A 14,617-nucleotide genomic window follows, 5' to 3' on the forward strand; every position below is an offset into this window, starting at 1 on the left:
ACACTTACATGAAAGGCCCCAAACAGACAAATCCCTGGAGACAAAGCAGATTAGTGGTTGCCAGGGCCCGTGGGAGGGGGGCTTCTTTGGGGGTGATGGAAATGTTCTGGAGCTGGTGTTCAGCTACACAGCATTGTAAGTGACTTAAAGCCACCAGGTGTCCACCTGGAAGTGGCGCGATTGGCCGGCTTGTGGCCCAGTTGTGTTGGCCCTGCCTTTCCCACCTCACACCTAAGCTCTCCACCCATCCTGTCTTCCCAGCCCACCTCCCAGCCCCGTGGGCACAGTTGCACTCAAGGCCCACCTCCCAGCCCCGGGCTTGCCTCAGTGTACACAGGGGCTGCAGGTTGAGGTGCATTTCCCGTGGAGAACTGTGGGCCTGTGGAAGCTGCTGCAGGGGTGCGTCCTTAGCCCCCTGCCCCTCACCTGAAGGAGCCGGGGGGGGGGGGTGAGGGGGGCACCATCGCTGGTCCCAGACATATCCTCCCCAGATCCAGAACTTCTTCATGGATGTAAGCACAGAGAAGCTGGCCGAGGCTGTTTGGCCTTGCAGCTGATGTGCATGCGTGGGGAGGAAGGGAAGGGTGCTGGGGCGCCCTGGTGGACAGCTGCCTGCCCAGTAGAGGGAAGAAGGGCGGTCACCCGCTGCGGCGTCCCTGAGCCGAGGCCGGGTGGGCCAGCACGGGTGCTGTTTCCAGAGCCCCCCTGCTCCAGGGCCGGGGCCCGGCTGGCAGTGCGGGTGGGCGGGCGGGAACCGCAGGGCGCCCTGCACCGCTCGGAGGGGCCATGCCGCCCCAATGAAGAGATTTTCTCCAGATACTTGGGATTTCACAGGCCAGTGGCCAATTCCCAAGTCATGCACATTAATGAGCAGCTAATGAGGGATAGGTGGTGGGCCCAGCAGCTGACTTGACCTGATGCAAAGCCCTTTATCTTCTTTCTCAGGCGGCCGGGTTTGGGAGGAGGGGCGGTGAGCATTCGGGGAGCTGTGTGGACACTGCCTGTGGTCCTGGCCCTGTCCAGCCCGGGCTCCTGCAGTGGCCTCGCCGCCCTCTTCGAGGTGCTCGGGCCATCTTCCCACACAGGAATCGAGGAGGGTGTGGTGGTGATCTCCTGCAATGGCAGGATTTCTCCACGGGAGAAAGTCTGAGGCCAGCCCAGGCATAAAGGTCGAAGAGACTGCATCTCACGCAGCCCTGTGCACCTGTTACTCCCAGCCGCAGGGGACGCGCAGCGGCCGGGCTCAGTGACACGCACGCCTGCATCCCTGGAGACGCAGGATCGCAGCCCGGCCTGGCCAGGCTCAGTCTGCAGGGGAGTTGCAGGAGGAGGGACAGGAGAGGAAGTGACCTCAGAGCCCCTCTGGGGGCTCGGCCTGCCTTGTGCGGCCTTCAGAGGGGCACCAGTGGCAAAGGCTGTGAAGAAGCTGACCCTGGGGACCTGTGGTGGGTGGGTTCTGCTGTGGGCCTGCCCCCAGTGGCTCCCTGCTGAGCTCAGTCCCAAGCACCACCCCAGGGAGGGGCCTGGAAGGTAGGGGGTTAGGACTCCCTGATCAGGTCAGAAGTTGGAGCTAGAAGCTCTTGGCATAGGTGGTCTTGCTCCACGTGTCCCTGTCTTCCCAGGCTTTGAACCCTGATCTTATCCATAACCTGCCCTCCGGGCCCCTTAGTGGACGGCTGGGTAGTGACCCCCCCTCCAAGAGCGTGGCCTCATCTGCATCTGAAGTCCCAGGGGGAAGTCTGAGACCCAGCCCTGTGGCCCAGACGTGGGCTGTCTGGTACCTGGTGGTAAGGAGGGGGGCCTGGGGGGCTGTGGGTGCAGACATTTAGAAGTGGGGGTGGGGGATGGAGGCTCCATAGGAGGAGGCTGGCGGTTTGGACAAGAGGGGAGGAAGGGGGTCAGGGTCACCTCACGGGAGTGAAAATAAAGGGACAGGAATTGGGAAGGGAGCTGGGGATGTGGCTTGGTGGTAGAGTGCTTGTCTAGTGAGCGTGAAGCCCAGGGTTCGATTCCTCAGCACCACATTGATAGAACAAGCCAGAAGTGGTGCTGTGGCTCAAGTGGTAGAGCGCTAGCCTTGAGCGAAAGCTCAGTGATAGCACCCAGGCCCTGAGTTCAAGCCCCAGGACTGGCTAAATTAATAAGTAAATAGAAAGTGGGAGGTGGGAGGGGAAGGGGCGAAGCCAGAAGTCACAGGGCAGATGAATCTGTCAGGGTGTGGTGGGGGGCTTGGGCCCGAGGGGAGCAGAAATCGAGCTCAGACCTTAGTTAAGCTTGGAGACTGAGGAGAAGAGGGCGCGATGATGGCCTCTCCTCCCTGTCCTTTGTCAGGACAGCCATGGAGGGACAGACCCGAGGGAACAGAGACCTCACCGAGAAGCCCCTGCCTGCCGCCGCCGCCCCCCGTTTGTCCTCGCTGGGTGCCGTCTTCATCCTCCTCAAGTCCGCACTGGGAGCCGGTCTGCTCAACTTCCCCTGGGCCCTCCACGAGGCGGGGGGCGCGCTGCCCACCTTCCTGGTGGTGCTGGTGAGTTCCCGGGCCCTCCACGAGGCGGGGGGCGCGCTGCCCACCTTCCTGGTGGTGCTGGTGAGTCCTCGGGCCCTCCACGAGGCGGGGGGCGCGCTGCCCACCTTCCTGGTGGTGCTGGTGAGTCCTCGGGCCCTCCACGAGGCGGGGGGCGCGCTGCCCACCTTCCTGGGGGTGCTGGTGAGTCCTCGGGCCCTCCACGAGGCGGGCGCTGTCGCGGGAAAGCCACGTAGGGCCCTCTGCTCTCTTCTGCGAGATGACCGTCTTGTGAATGGCACCTTGGGCCCCTCCCCGCTAATGAGGGGAGAGGAGGTGGCCCTGTGGCCCTGGGGGGGCCGTCCGGGGAGAGCCCGGGGAAGCCCAAGGTGCCTGGCCTAGAAGCTGGCCTTGCAGACTTGTAGAACATCCGCCTGGAGCATTCCTCCTCCGGCCTCGTGCACGCAGCCCACACCCTCCTTGGGCACGGTGGCCAGAACTGCTGTCTCCCTTCTTGTCACTCAGTGGTCCTCAGCACTGGGCGTGGGGACTCACGGGCTGGGGCTGCTCTGCTCCCCGCCGTGCGCCCTGCGTCCCCTGTGCTGGGGGCCACGCCCCAGGCAGGGCAGCAGGGCTAGCTGCTAACTGGCACAGACACCGAGGGCTCCCTGGCGCTCAGCACTGGGGCGGATGCTGGGGGACTGCGGGTGCTGCGTGTCCATCGCCACAAAGGACCACAGCCCAAGGCAACGCCCCACGGCTCTCGGGCCACGCTGAAGGGGGAATAAAGGGGCGGGCTTCCAGTGGGCGTGGCCTCTCTGGCTATGGCTCGGTGGGCGGAGCTTCACATGGGCGTGGTTCCGTGGGCGGGGCTGCATGGCCCACGGGCGCTTCTCCCTGACCCTGGAGGGATGGCTTGCTGGGTCTGTTGCAACCCTCCTGTATGTCTGAAAATTGTTCAATAATGGTGGAACAAAGCCTCCCCGCTGATGTAGAGGCAGCGGAAGATGGCAGGAAGGACGGCTCTTATTCCCGAAGCACCCACCCTGGAGGGGTCAGCAGCACCCCTGGCCTATGCCCATCCCACAGCTGACACAGCAGAGACTGTCTGTCTTCCTCTTACCACACAGCAGGTGAACAGCAGAGTCAGACTCGGGGCCCACGCAGGCCTGCCCTGCCTTGTGTCCCTAACCCCCCACTCCCCTGCCTCTCCAGCCGTCTCGGGAGAGCCATCTCGCCCCAGGGGCTCCTCCGTCTGCTGCCGGCCTAAGCAGAACAGTGTTGGGATCGCAGTTGCAGACGTCCCCAGGCTGGGGACCGAGCAGAGGGAAGGGTCCTGGCCCGTCGGTGCAGAGGCCGCGCGGCAGCACAGCTGGGGTCCTTCTGGCAGGTCTCCTTGGTCTTCCTGACCAGTGGGCTGGCTATCCTGGGCTACGCGGCCTCCGTCAGTGGGCAGGACACCTACCAGGGTGTGGTCCGCGGGCTGTGCGGCCCCGCCCTGGGAAAGCTCTGCGAGGCCTGCTTCCTCCTCAACCTGCTCATGATCTCGGTGGCCTTCCTCAGGGTGATCGGGGACCAGCTGGAGAAGGGTGAGTACTTCCTTGGCATTGGGGTGTCACTGTTGCCTTCTGGGCCGCAGGTTGATCAGACACTGGGTGCCCCCCAGGGGGTGGGGACGGCAGAGGTAAGGCCATCCCAGGCTCCCAAAGGGGCCGCCGGGAAGGGAGAGTGACTGTGACCGCCATGGAGTGCACACATGGGAGGACCGGGCTGCAGCTGAGGTGTGCAGCAGCCATAACCCCCTTCACAGGTGGGAAACACCCACTGCAGGAATGCCTCGCTGAGAGAGCCCAGTGACTCCCTTATCTGGGGTGTCTACAGACAGCCCCCACACAGCCGCAGCTCTAGCCTCCTAGTAAGACCGACTCTGCCTCTCAGTGCTGCTTTCACTGCATCGTAACCAGTTCTAGTACATTCTGTTTTCATTATCATGCCAAAGTATTTGCTGATTTTTGTTTGTTTGTTTGTGGGTCCTGGGGCTTGAACTCAGGCCCTGGGCACTGTCCCTGAGCCTCTCTATACTCAAGGCTAGTGCTCTACCACTTGAGCCATAGCGCCACTTCCGCCACTTCCAGCAGTTTCTGAGTAGTTTATTGGAGATCAGAGACTCAAGGATTCTTTCCTGCCCTTGGCTGGCTTTGAACCGCGATCCTCGGATCTCAGCCTCCTGAGTAGCTAGGGCTACATTTTTTTACTGTGGTTTCTCCCTTGATTTATGGGCTGTTTGGATTGTTGAATGCCGCTTGGAGCTGTCCAGATCCTTTCTTGGTCTCTGTCTCGTGGACAGAGAGCACCCCTGGAGTGATTTGGTCAGGCCTGTTCTGTGGCCTGGTCAAGGGGTCAGGAGAATGGATGTTCTGTAGATTGGTGGGTGTGGGATGCTGGAAGCTTCCACTAGGCCCAGGTGGGCAGCAACTTGGGTTAGCTCTTCTTCAGCATCCGATTCGGGCCATTGGGCAGCAGCCACAGGGAACGGAAGGCGGGCGCAGGGTGGCTCTCTCCGAATGGCCGCGTGCCGCCACCCTCGCGTGGGTGCCACGGGAGCAGGGCTGGGCCGGGAAAGAGCTCCCAAGTGCTGCAGAATGGATTTCTGGGAGGTTCCGGCTCCTGCCTTCCGGAGGAGCCTGTCCTGGCCGTGCCAGCCCTGTGCCCGTACCGTGTGTCCACTCTGCTGGCCGCCTCAACCCCCGTCCCTGTCCCTGCCAGTGTGTGACTCCCTCGTGCTCGGGACCCCCCCGCCCTGGTACGCTGCCCAGCGCTTCACGCTGCCGCTGGTGGCCACACTGCTCATCCTGCCCCTGTCGGCGCCCAGGGAGATCGCGTTCCAGAAGTACACCAGGTACGGGGCTGCCCCCCTCCCCCGGGCGGGGTGGCAGTGGCTGGCGGCTGGGGCGGCAGTGGCTGGCGGCTGACGCGTCCCGTGTGCGTGGCAGCGTCCTGGGCACCTTGGCGGCGTGCTACCTGGCTCTGGTCGTCACAGTGCAGTATTACCTCCGGCCTCAGGGTCTGCTGCGGGAGCCCCGTCCTTCGCCAAGGTGAGCTTGTGAGAACCGCTTCCATGGCTTCCCATGGGGAGGAGCACAGGGGTCTTAGAGGAGGCCCGGGGCCTTCCTGTGAGGCCCCCAGTGGCTCGGATAGAGGAGGGAGCTGCCCCAAAGGCCCCTTTCTCTGTCGAAAGGACACAGTCCTGAGCCAGGCGCCCGTGGCTCATACCCCGAATCCCAGCTACTCAGGAGGCTGAGATCTGAGGGTCAGGGGTCAAAGCCAGCTCAGGCAGGGAAGTCCGTGAGACTCTTATCCTAATGAGCCAACGAAAAGCCAGACATGGAGTTGTGGCTCAAGTGACAGAGTGCCAGCCCTGGGCCATTAAGTTCAGGCACAGTGCCCAGGCCCTGCGCCCCAGCCCTGGGTGGCACAAAAAGAAAAAGAAACGGGACCCAGACCTGCTTGTGGATGAAGGCAGTAAAGGTGGCCTTCCGGGTTCTGGGAGAGGCGCCCCCCATGGAGAGGCAGCAGAAACTGCTTCCGGGGAAAGAGTGCCAGGCAGAAGCAGGGCAGGGTATCACGGAGGGGCTTGGAGCTGTGACAAGGACTTGGGTTCTGTTGTGGCAGGGGTGCGACCTGATTTTCTCTTAAAGAGGATCGCCCGACTGTTGGTGTTCTGCGGGGATCGGGGGAAGAAATGGGAGCAGATGGGCATGGTGACTCATTCCTGTAATCCTGGCTACCCCAATCCAACTCTCCTGCATACCTGCACACACACACACACACACACACACACACACACACACACGGGGAGACAGACAGACAGACACAGGACACGTCTCTGCACACGCTGGAGGCTGGCACATGAGGCTGCCTGGCAAAGGCCCCAGAGAGGGTGTGATCAAGAGTTGTGGACTTGCACGCCCCTGTCCCCTTAGTGGCGGGGACGCGAGCAAAGCGGCCTGGGATGTGGGAGGTGCAGTGGCTGGAGGGGGCCCCGCCTGTGCCGCAGGCCCCTGCGGCTTGGGGAAGAGGCGGCCTCAAGTGTGTGTGGGGGTGGGGGGGCTCCCCATAGCTGCTGCCTTGCCCAAGTCCTGCCCACGTGGAGAATGTCACATTGCCAAATGTCAGCAGAGCCAGATTTAGAAAGTGCAGCATTTAATAAACCTCCTTCCCATTCGCAAGCTGGTCATAAACACTGTACACACACCGACAGCCCGCGTGGCCATGCTTCTCTGCTCTCTGTTAAATCCAGCCTCTTGGCGGGGCTGTGGAGATGAGAAAGATCACGGTTCAAGAGCAACCCAGGCATGAAGTTAGCACCATCTCATCTCCATCAGTACACTGGGTGTGCCGTGTGCGCCTGTCACCGCGGCGACTGGGGGCGGGGGGAGGGAGGACACCTGAGGGCCGCCGGAGCATAAAGAGGGCAAGTCCCCGTGTGAAAAATGGCTGAAGTGAAAGGTGGGCGCCTGGCCCAAGCGGCCCAGCGCCTGCCTCGCGAGTCCAGGGCTGATTCGGCCCGCCACACTCCCCGCTCCCGTCTCCCCACAGCCCTTCCTCCTGGGCCTCTGCCTTCAGCGTCTTCCCTACCATCTGCTTCGGGTTTCAGGTAAGCGTCCACGGTGACATTTCCCGAGGCGCCCGGGTCCCTGGGGCCCGCGTGGCTTCCCGCTGGGCGGGGGAGGGGCGCGCGCAGCTGTCATCGCAGGCTGGGGGCCGAGCTGGGCCTCTGTGCTGGGTCAGCGGCTGCGCTTGGGGACGTGGGACATGAGCCTCTTTGCAGAAGGCTCACAGGACCGTGGCGTACTGTAGAGCTGGGGCTGCCGGGGGAGGGGCGCGGGGGGGGGCGCCCCAGAACCTGGTGCAGGAGATTCCGCCTCAGGCCTTGTGGGTAAAGCTCGTGGGGCGGGGCAGGATTCTTAGACCGTCCTAGGCGTGAGCACCCCAAGGCGAGCCACCCGTTCAGACGCCACTGCAGGCGGGGGGGCTGGGGAGCCAGGCAGGACGTGGAGGCAGCCGGGGAAGGGAGGCCCTCGGGGCCCGGCTGGGCTGAGGGAGGCCGGGGGGCCTGGCCCGCGCCGCCTCGGGGAACTGCGGTTTCAAGGCTTCCTAGCCGGGGTCGCTCAGACCACCGCCAGGGTTCACCCGAGGGACGAGGAGCCTCGGCCTCCTACAAACCACCAGCACCGGCGAAGCAGAGCCAGGGCGCAGCCCCCGAGGGGAGCCTCGCGCCCGTGGCTCGCTCTGTCCGGGCTCCTCACCATGTTAAAACACAAACATCTGGGCTGGGGATATAGCCTAGTGGCAAGAGTGCCTGCCTCGGATACACGAGGCCCTAGGTTTGATTCCCCAGCACCACATATACAGAAAACGGCCAGAAGTGGCGCTGTGGCTCAAGTGGCAGAGTGCTAGCCTTGAGCGGGAAGAAGCCAGGGACAGTGCTCAGGCCCTGAGTCCAAGGCCCAGGACTGGCCAAAAAAAAAAAAACATCTAACCAGTTTCCCGTTTCTCTTCCTCTTAACTGACTGTGCCGGGGCTCGGCCCAGCCACGTGACTGTCTCGCGTTTCCGCGGCTCGGCCGGTGTTGTGACAGCTGCCCGGGCCCGCGCGCTGTCAGCGGCGTCCGCACTGAGCTGCCCTGCCCTCCGCAGGCCTGCGCTCGCCTTTTCCGGGCTCCCCTCCGCTTCCCCTAGCAACCGGGCTGTCTGTGGTTTCCAGGGGGCCTCGGAGAGTCAGGGGTGGGGGATCCATGGGCAGGAGGAGGGTGACGGGCTGTGTGAGGCCGGATGGAGGTGGGCATTGCTTCTCAGGTGTCCTCTCTCCCCCAAACACACGCAGCACCAAGGCAGCCCCCTTCCCCCCCTCCTGACATTCGCCTCGCAAGCCACTGCACCGGCCTGGGCTGGACACAGGGTCTCGTGTATGCCTGGGCGCCTTAAACCACAATCGTCCCCATCTCAGCCTCCCGTGGGGCTAGGATTCCAGGCATAAGCCACCAGCATCCAGCTCATGTTTGGTTTTATTTTTATTTATTTGTATTCTTTTGGTCAGTGGTGGGGCTTGAACTCAGGGCCTGGGCGCTGTCCCTGAGCTTTTTCACCCAAAGCTAGCGCTCTACCACTTTCAGCCACAGCGCCACTTCTGGTTTCCTGGTGGTTCCTTGGAGGTAAGAGTCTCACGGACTTCCTGCCCAGGCTGGCTTCAAACTGAGATCCTCGGAGCTCAGCCTCCTGAGTAGCCAGGGTGACAGGCGAGCGCCACTGGTGCCTGGCTTGGGTTTTGTTTTTGAATAGCTGTATTGAGATCTACTTCTCATCGGCTGATTGGTTTCACTGTGGTCGCAGAGCTGTGTGGCCATCGCCCTGTTCCCAGCGCCCCTGTGGGGTTCCTGCCCGCCCCCCTTGGTCCTCTGCTTCCAGAGCCTGGGCTCTGGCCAGGCTCCGAGCCTGGGCTCCCCGCAGAGTGGCCGCCCTGGGGCGCACACTGCTTCCCCTTTTCAGAGGGCTAGGAGCCTGGAAGGGGGGTGTGACCTGCTGGGGTGTCCACGGACAAGGCAGAGCCGAATGCGTGGCACTGTGGGAGGAGACGGGATGTGCTCTGGGAGGGGAGAGGCTGTAGAAGGGGAGCCCTGGGGGGGGGGGGCAGCTCAGGCAAGAGCCCCAAGGCCACACGTAGGCTTGCAGGCAGTCTAAGCTCAGGGAGAGATACGGCACCCCCAAACCTGGCTCCCATCTTGAGTGGTCCAGACTCAGGGCTGCACATGGGGCGGCAGCCTCTCCTCGCAGCCCTCGAGCACGGAACACGCCGGGGCCGGGACGCCCTGCGCATCGGCCGCGTCTGTGCCCTGTGAGATTCTTCACGGTGTCACCGTGTTAGCCCCACGAGACCGTGCCAGTCCCTGCCGGGCTGTCGCCACCTTTCCCAGCACCCACCTCAGCCCACCCAGACCGCACCCCACCCTCCACACCGCACAACCAGGGCCCCACGGGGGCCGTGGTGAACCCGGGGGCATTGGAGAGCGTTCAGGTGGGCACTCGTGGAGCCTATGAGCAGGACGGAGGCGGGAGGTGCTCAAGGGCCCCCCAGCGCCCAGGGCAGCCCTCCCCCCGGAAACCACCTCCTCCCCAAATGTGGGAGCAGAAGGCCCAGGAGCCCTGCCCAGGACTTGAACCTCGGGGTCGTGGCTCCGTTGCTGCCATTCGACCTACCACTGCACCTGTGAGCTTCTCCTATGCCGGCCGTGGGGTCGTCCGGTCTTTCTCACGTGATGTGAGTGCACATGTGAGCGTCCTGCGGTCCTCAAGCGGCTGGGGACACCCCGGGCCCCGGCGCCCCTCCTCCCACGCCCCCCTGAGCCGCGCCTCCGCCTTTCAGTGCCACGAGGCAGCCGTGTCCATCTACTGCAGCATGCGCCGGCAGAGCCTGTCCCACTGGGTCCTGGTCTCCGCGCTGTCCTTGCTGGCCTGCTGTCTCATCTACTTGCTGACAGGTGGGGTGCCCGCGGGTTGGGGGGCAGAGGGGAGAGAGCCTGCCGTGTGCCTGGCCCGGGCCTTTGCATTCTGAGCTCATTGCAGGGGCAAGTCTGTTGCTCAGTTTGAGGCCTGGACACCCTTGGGAAATAGCAGAGCAGAATCCCTTCTAGAACCTTCCATTAGTATGTCGAGGTGCTGAGAGGAAGAGGTACTTTTCTGAACACAGCTCCCTGGCCCCCTGCTCTCCCCTGCAGGGGTTTACGGCTTCCTGACCTTTGGGACGGAAGTAGCCTCTGACATCTTGATGTCCTACCCTGGCGACGATATGGCTGTGCTCGTGGCGCGTGTGCTCTTCGTGGTCTCCATCGTGACCGTGTACCCCATCGTGCTCTTCCTGGGGAGGTGAGGCGGCCCTCGTCCTCCGGAGGACGCGGGACCGCAGGCGCGCGCACCGTGCGGGCGATTTGCCCCGGTCCCCAGCGAGCCAGCATCTGAGCCGGGCCTTCCCGCCTGCTCTGGGGGGACCCTGCTCCCCAGGGACTTCGGATCCCCGAGACTGGGGTCTCTGGGGAGCGAGAGCGGAGCCTGCTAGGTGCTGAGAGGCGGACGTGTCTCTGTGGCCCCCAGGTCTGTGATGCAGGACATCTGGAAGAGGACCTGGAGCTCCCAGGGTCCCCCCGTGCTGGCCGACCCCTCGGGGCCGTGGGTGCGGGTGCCGCTGACTGTCCTGTGGGTGGCCGTGACGCTGGCCATGGCCCTGGTCCTGCCCGACCTCGGCCAGATCACCGGCATCATCGGCGGCATCAGCACCTTCTTCATCTTCATCTTCCCGGGTGCGTGGCTGCCCTCCTGGGCTCTGCATAGGCTCCCTGTGTGAGCGCTCAAGGTTCTGGAAGGTTCTAATCCCACGAGGGTAGACAGCACTAGGACACCCGGATGGGTGCAGCCACAGGGAGGGGCACTGGGCTTGGGCCGCTGTGGCCGAGGCCGAGGCCTGAGGGCCGGTCGTTACCAGGCTTCTGGCTGTGTTGTTTTGGGGTGCTGAGTTGGCGCCCTCACCCAGCCCCCTGAACTCTCAGCGGGCCTTTTCTGCTATGCTTGGCCACCTCTCCCAGGAGGACTGAGCCAGGGCCACCTGTGGGGAAAGCCCTGGCGGACCCCTGGGGCCCCTGGGGGGCGCTCTTGGGTCTGGCAGGGACATCAGAGTGACCCGCGTCTCCTCCACAGGTTTGTGTCTCATCTGTGCCGTGGATGTGGAGCCCATGGGACCAGGAGTCAAGTGAGTGTCCCCCGCGAGGCGTGGCTCGTGCAGGCGTGTGCTCTCCGTCCTCCTCCATATCTGAGAAGCCACCGTGTGTGGTGGGAGGGCCTGGTCTGGCTGGCGATGCCCGGCTCCTGTCCACCAGCCTTCCGGGGTCTGCGAGGGGGCCCGCGGTGGCACCTCCTCCCCTCGCCGCTCAGCCCAGGGCAGGACTGGGGTGCAGGCCTCTCCCGAGTCACAGGGGCCTGGTAGCTGGCTGCGTGGCCGCGTAGCAGGTCCTGATGGGGGGCCAGGGCGCCTCCACCCTGCAGAGGAGGAGGCCAGGAAGCTGGCTTCACACCCTCTGGCTCTGAGGCCCCGTGCTTACCTTATTCCCACTGCACAGATGCGAAAAGTGAGGTGGAGACAGGCAGGCGCCGTGCTGGCTCTAGGCTGCATAATGACTGCAGGTCGCCACTTAGGGCAACTGTGCCCCCCCCCCCCATCCATTATGGAGGCAGAGACGGGAAGAGGCCAGCAGGTCCGCACTGTCCCCAGCTCTCCAGATGCCCCTTGGCTCGCCCTGTGGGCATCGCCATCTTCATGTGGTTTCTCTCTTGTCTCTGGCTGTCAAAGATCCTTCTACGTAGGGCCCACCCGACGCCAGGATGGCCTCCTTCGGGTCATTACATGTGTACGACTCATTTCAAGTCGGGTCCCACGGGTTCTGGGGGACGCGGCCAGCGCGGCCCGTCATCCTGAGCGCCTGGAGTGAGTGAGGTTGTGGCTGTCGGTGTTTGCGCTCAGGGCCCCCGTCCTCCGGCTCTGTGAACCCCGAGCTGGCCTTGCTCAAGCCTCGGGCGTGGCTTGGCCCCTTCCACACTGGGAAGAGTTGCTCTGGGCGTCTTTAAGCCCGACTGAGGGCGGCAGCTGGCCCCGGCCATCTGGCCCCGGGTAGCCTGTCCTCCGCAGCGCTCCGTGCGAGCTGCCGCCCCTTTTCCCTGTGGTCCAAGCTCAACAGCTCTTCACGGATGGGCTTTCTAGCTGGTTCTCTTTCTCCAATGGCTCTGGGACGCCGGGCAGAGGGGCCTTCCGGGCTCTGCTGAGGGGCGGAGTCTCTGGCATCCCAGCTATTGCCGCGATCCTCCGGCTGCCTGGTCACGGGCCCACGGGCGCACAGACACGGCCGCCTCACAGGAAGTCTGTGCCTGGACCCCGGGGAGGGGCCACTCAGCAGGTGTGCAGTGGGGAGGAAGCGGGGCTAAGCGTTGCGTCCCCCACGTCTTTGGAAAATTACTGGGGAGGAACAAGGGAACTAAGGTGAGCAGGGATTCCTCCTTCAGGATGGGCCCCGCGCTGGCGTGGAAGTGCAGGCGCCGCGTGCTGGGCCGTGGGCGCCACGCTGGAGCGGGCACTGAGGGGGCGTCCCTCCCTCCGCAGGTGCTGCCTGGAGCTGTGGGGGGCGCTCTCCGTGCTCCTCGGCACCTTCCTCTTCGGGCACAGCACGGCCATGGCTGTCTTGGAGCTCTTCTAGGAGTGACTGTGGCTTCTGTGGCCAGCCTGAGGCCAGTGTGGCTTCCTGCTCCCACGGGGACACTGAGTCACTCCACCGCCCAGGCGTGATGGACGGCGGAAGGAAGGGCAGCAGCGGGCTCTTGGGGCTGCCGAGACCCGTGAGCATGACTGGTGGCTTGAAACTGCAGACCCGCGGCCCCGCCCCTCCTCGGCCCCGCCCCCGCGGCCCTCCACGGCCCCGCCCCCACGGCCCTCCGTGGCCCCCTGCAGCCCCACCCATCTTCGGCCCCGCCCCTCCGCGGCCCCCTGCTGCCCCGCCCCTCCGCGACCCCGCCCCTCCGCGGCCCGTTTGCATTGGCGCGTGGCTGCCGTCCCTGCGTGCAGACCCCTCCTCTGACCGGGACGCCTGGCCGGCTGGGCTCATCCTGAAAGACGGTGCTGTTGTTACCTGGACTCCACGTGCATCTCGTCTTCACTGCCCAATGGGGGTGCGCACAGCCCCTCTCCAAAGCTCACAAGTTAGGACCCCAACTTAGCTCCTGAGGGCCAACGCTGGCCAAGGGAGTAGGGACTGAGGCCCAAGAACCCTGCAGTGGGGTGTGGAGTCCAGGGGGGCCGGGGAGGCCTTTGGGGGTGTGGTGGACCCAAGCCACTCCCTTCAGAACTGCGAGCCGAGGCGGGGAGCCCATCAGGAGCCCCAGGAAGCGCAGTGGGCTCTGCTCCCTTCCAAACCCAGGAAAGCTGGGCGGGAGCCGCCCCTCCACGGGGGGGGGGGGGGGGAAGGGGGAGGGGGGGCGGGCAGAGGCGGTGCCCAGCACCGCGGGGGCTGGCGTTCGGGACACTTCCTCAGGGGTGGCGAGCCAGGCATGCCGGGACTGTATGGGGGTAGTGACAGGTCCCCATTTCCCCCACATGTTCACCTGCATGAGTGCTGGAAGTGGGGGAGCAACGCATATCAAGATTTCACCCCCTAAAGGTAGTTTGGTGGTCTCTAGCACATTCTGCCATGTTCCCACCCCCCCAAGGGAACCCCTGTACCCACCCGCCACCACTCCCCCCCCCACCGGACCTCAGGTCCTGATGCCCTGCTCGTGGCGCCCGGAGATGGGCGGTGGACAGCACAGTGCCCGTTCCACTGTGAGGCCACGAGGACTGGGCTACCTTCCCCATCCACACTGTCCACGCCCCACTCGAGGCTGAGGGGGCCAAGGGGGCCCTGCCGGGGGTGGCGCAGGGCGTGCCGGCTGCCAGGGCACAGGAAGTGGCAGCGGGGCTGCGCCAGCCCTCCGACCAGCCCCACCATGGCTGGCCCCGCGCTGTCCTGTGGCGGGGGGCTGTGGCTCTGACGGCCCGGCAGGGAGGCCGCCGGTCATCTGTTATGAATGCTCCCCACGGAAGGCTTCCTGCCATCCCCGCGGCGAGGCCGCGGGCGCCTGGCTGCCATCGCCCGCCTCGGGCCGCCTGGTGACGCCTGGCCTGCCCGGCTCTGTGCCTTGTGGGCGGCGCCTCTGCCCCTGCAGCCAACCACAGGCCTTGCGTTCCCGTCCCTCGGGTCACAGCCAAGCGTGGGGACGTGAGGACGGGGCCCTGAGCCGGGGCTGGCCCGGGGACAGAAACACGGCACACACATCCCAACCAGGCTTTATTACTGGGCCTCCGCCTAGCGTGGCACTGGTGCGGCTCTACGGGCTCCTACGGGCTCGGCCCAGGCCTGGGCTGGGCACTACGGGGTCACGCTCCTAGCAGGTGGGAGGACGGTCAGCGAGAAGGGGGGAGAAGCAGCCTGCCTGGGGGATGGGTCCTGCTGAGAGCCAGGAGGGGTGCCACCCCTCCCCGCCC

The 14,617-nt window shown here is 64.7% G+C and overlaps 2 protein-coding genes across 2 annotated transcripts in view; both read left to right on the forward strand.

Moving 5' to 3' along the window:
• Positions 1–10,537, forward strand: part of Mbtps1 (membrane bound transcription factor peptidase, site 1) — a 54,936-nt gene extending 44,399 nt beyond the window's left edge. The window contains exon 24 of the transcript XR_007212269.1: positions 10,522–10,537. The gene's annotated coding sequence lies outside the window, so the exon portion shown is untranslated. The remainder of the gene's footprint in view (positions 1–10,521) is intronic.
• Slc38a8 (solute carrier family 38 member 8) lies at positions 1,671–12,797 on the forward strand. The gene is made up of 11 exons (XM_048355037.1): positions 1,671–1,787; positions 2,332–2,527; positions 3,894–4,092; positions 5,270–5,402; positions 5,497–5,598; positions 7,103–7,160; positions 9,926–10,040; positions 10,278–10,425; positions 10,651–10,856; positions 11,251–11,302; positions 12,704–12,797. Exons 2-11 carry the CDS (start codon positions 2,339–2,341, stop codon positions 12,795–12,797), a joined length of 1,296 nt encoding a protein of 431 aa, XP_048210994.1. The 5' UTR covers positions 1,671–1,787; positions 2,332–2,338.
• The last annotated feature ends 1,820 nt before the right edge of the window (positions 12,798–14,617 follow it).

This window comes from Perognathus longimembris, chromosome 10 (genome assembly GCF_023159225.1).
Source record: "Perognathus longimembris pacificus isolate PPM17 chromosome 10, ASM2315922v1, whole genome shotgun sequence".
NCBI classification, from domain to species: Eukaryota; Metazoa; Chordata; class Mammalia; order Rodentia; family Heteromyidae; genus Perognathus; species Perognathus longimembris.

Excerpts from the sequence above, each read along its gene's own strand:
- Slc38a8 (XM_048355037.1), top strand. The coding sequence starts at position 2,339 with ATGGAGGGACAGACCCGAGGGAACAGAGACCTCACCGAGAAGCCCCTG. Across the intron at positions 5,599-7,102 it reads GAGCCCCGTCCTTCGCCAAG|CCCTTCCTCCTGGGCCTCTG; the intron begins GTGAGCTTGTGA and ends GTCTCCCCACAG. Across the intron at positions 10,041-10,277 it reads TCTCATCTACTTGCTGACAG|GGGTTTACGGCTTCCTGACC; the intron begins GTGGGGTGCCCG and ends TCTCCCCTGCAG.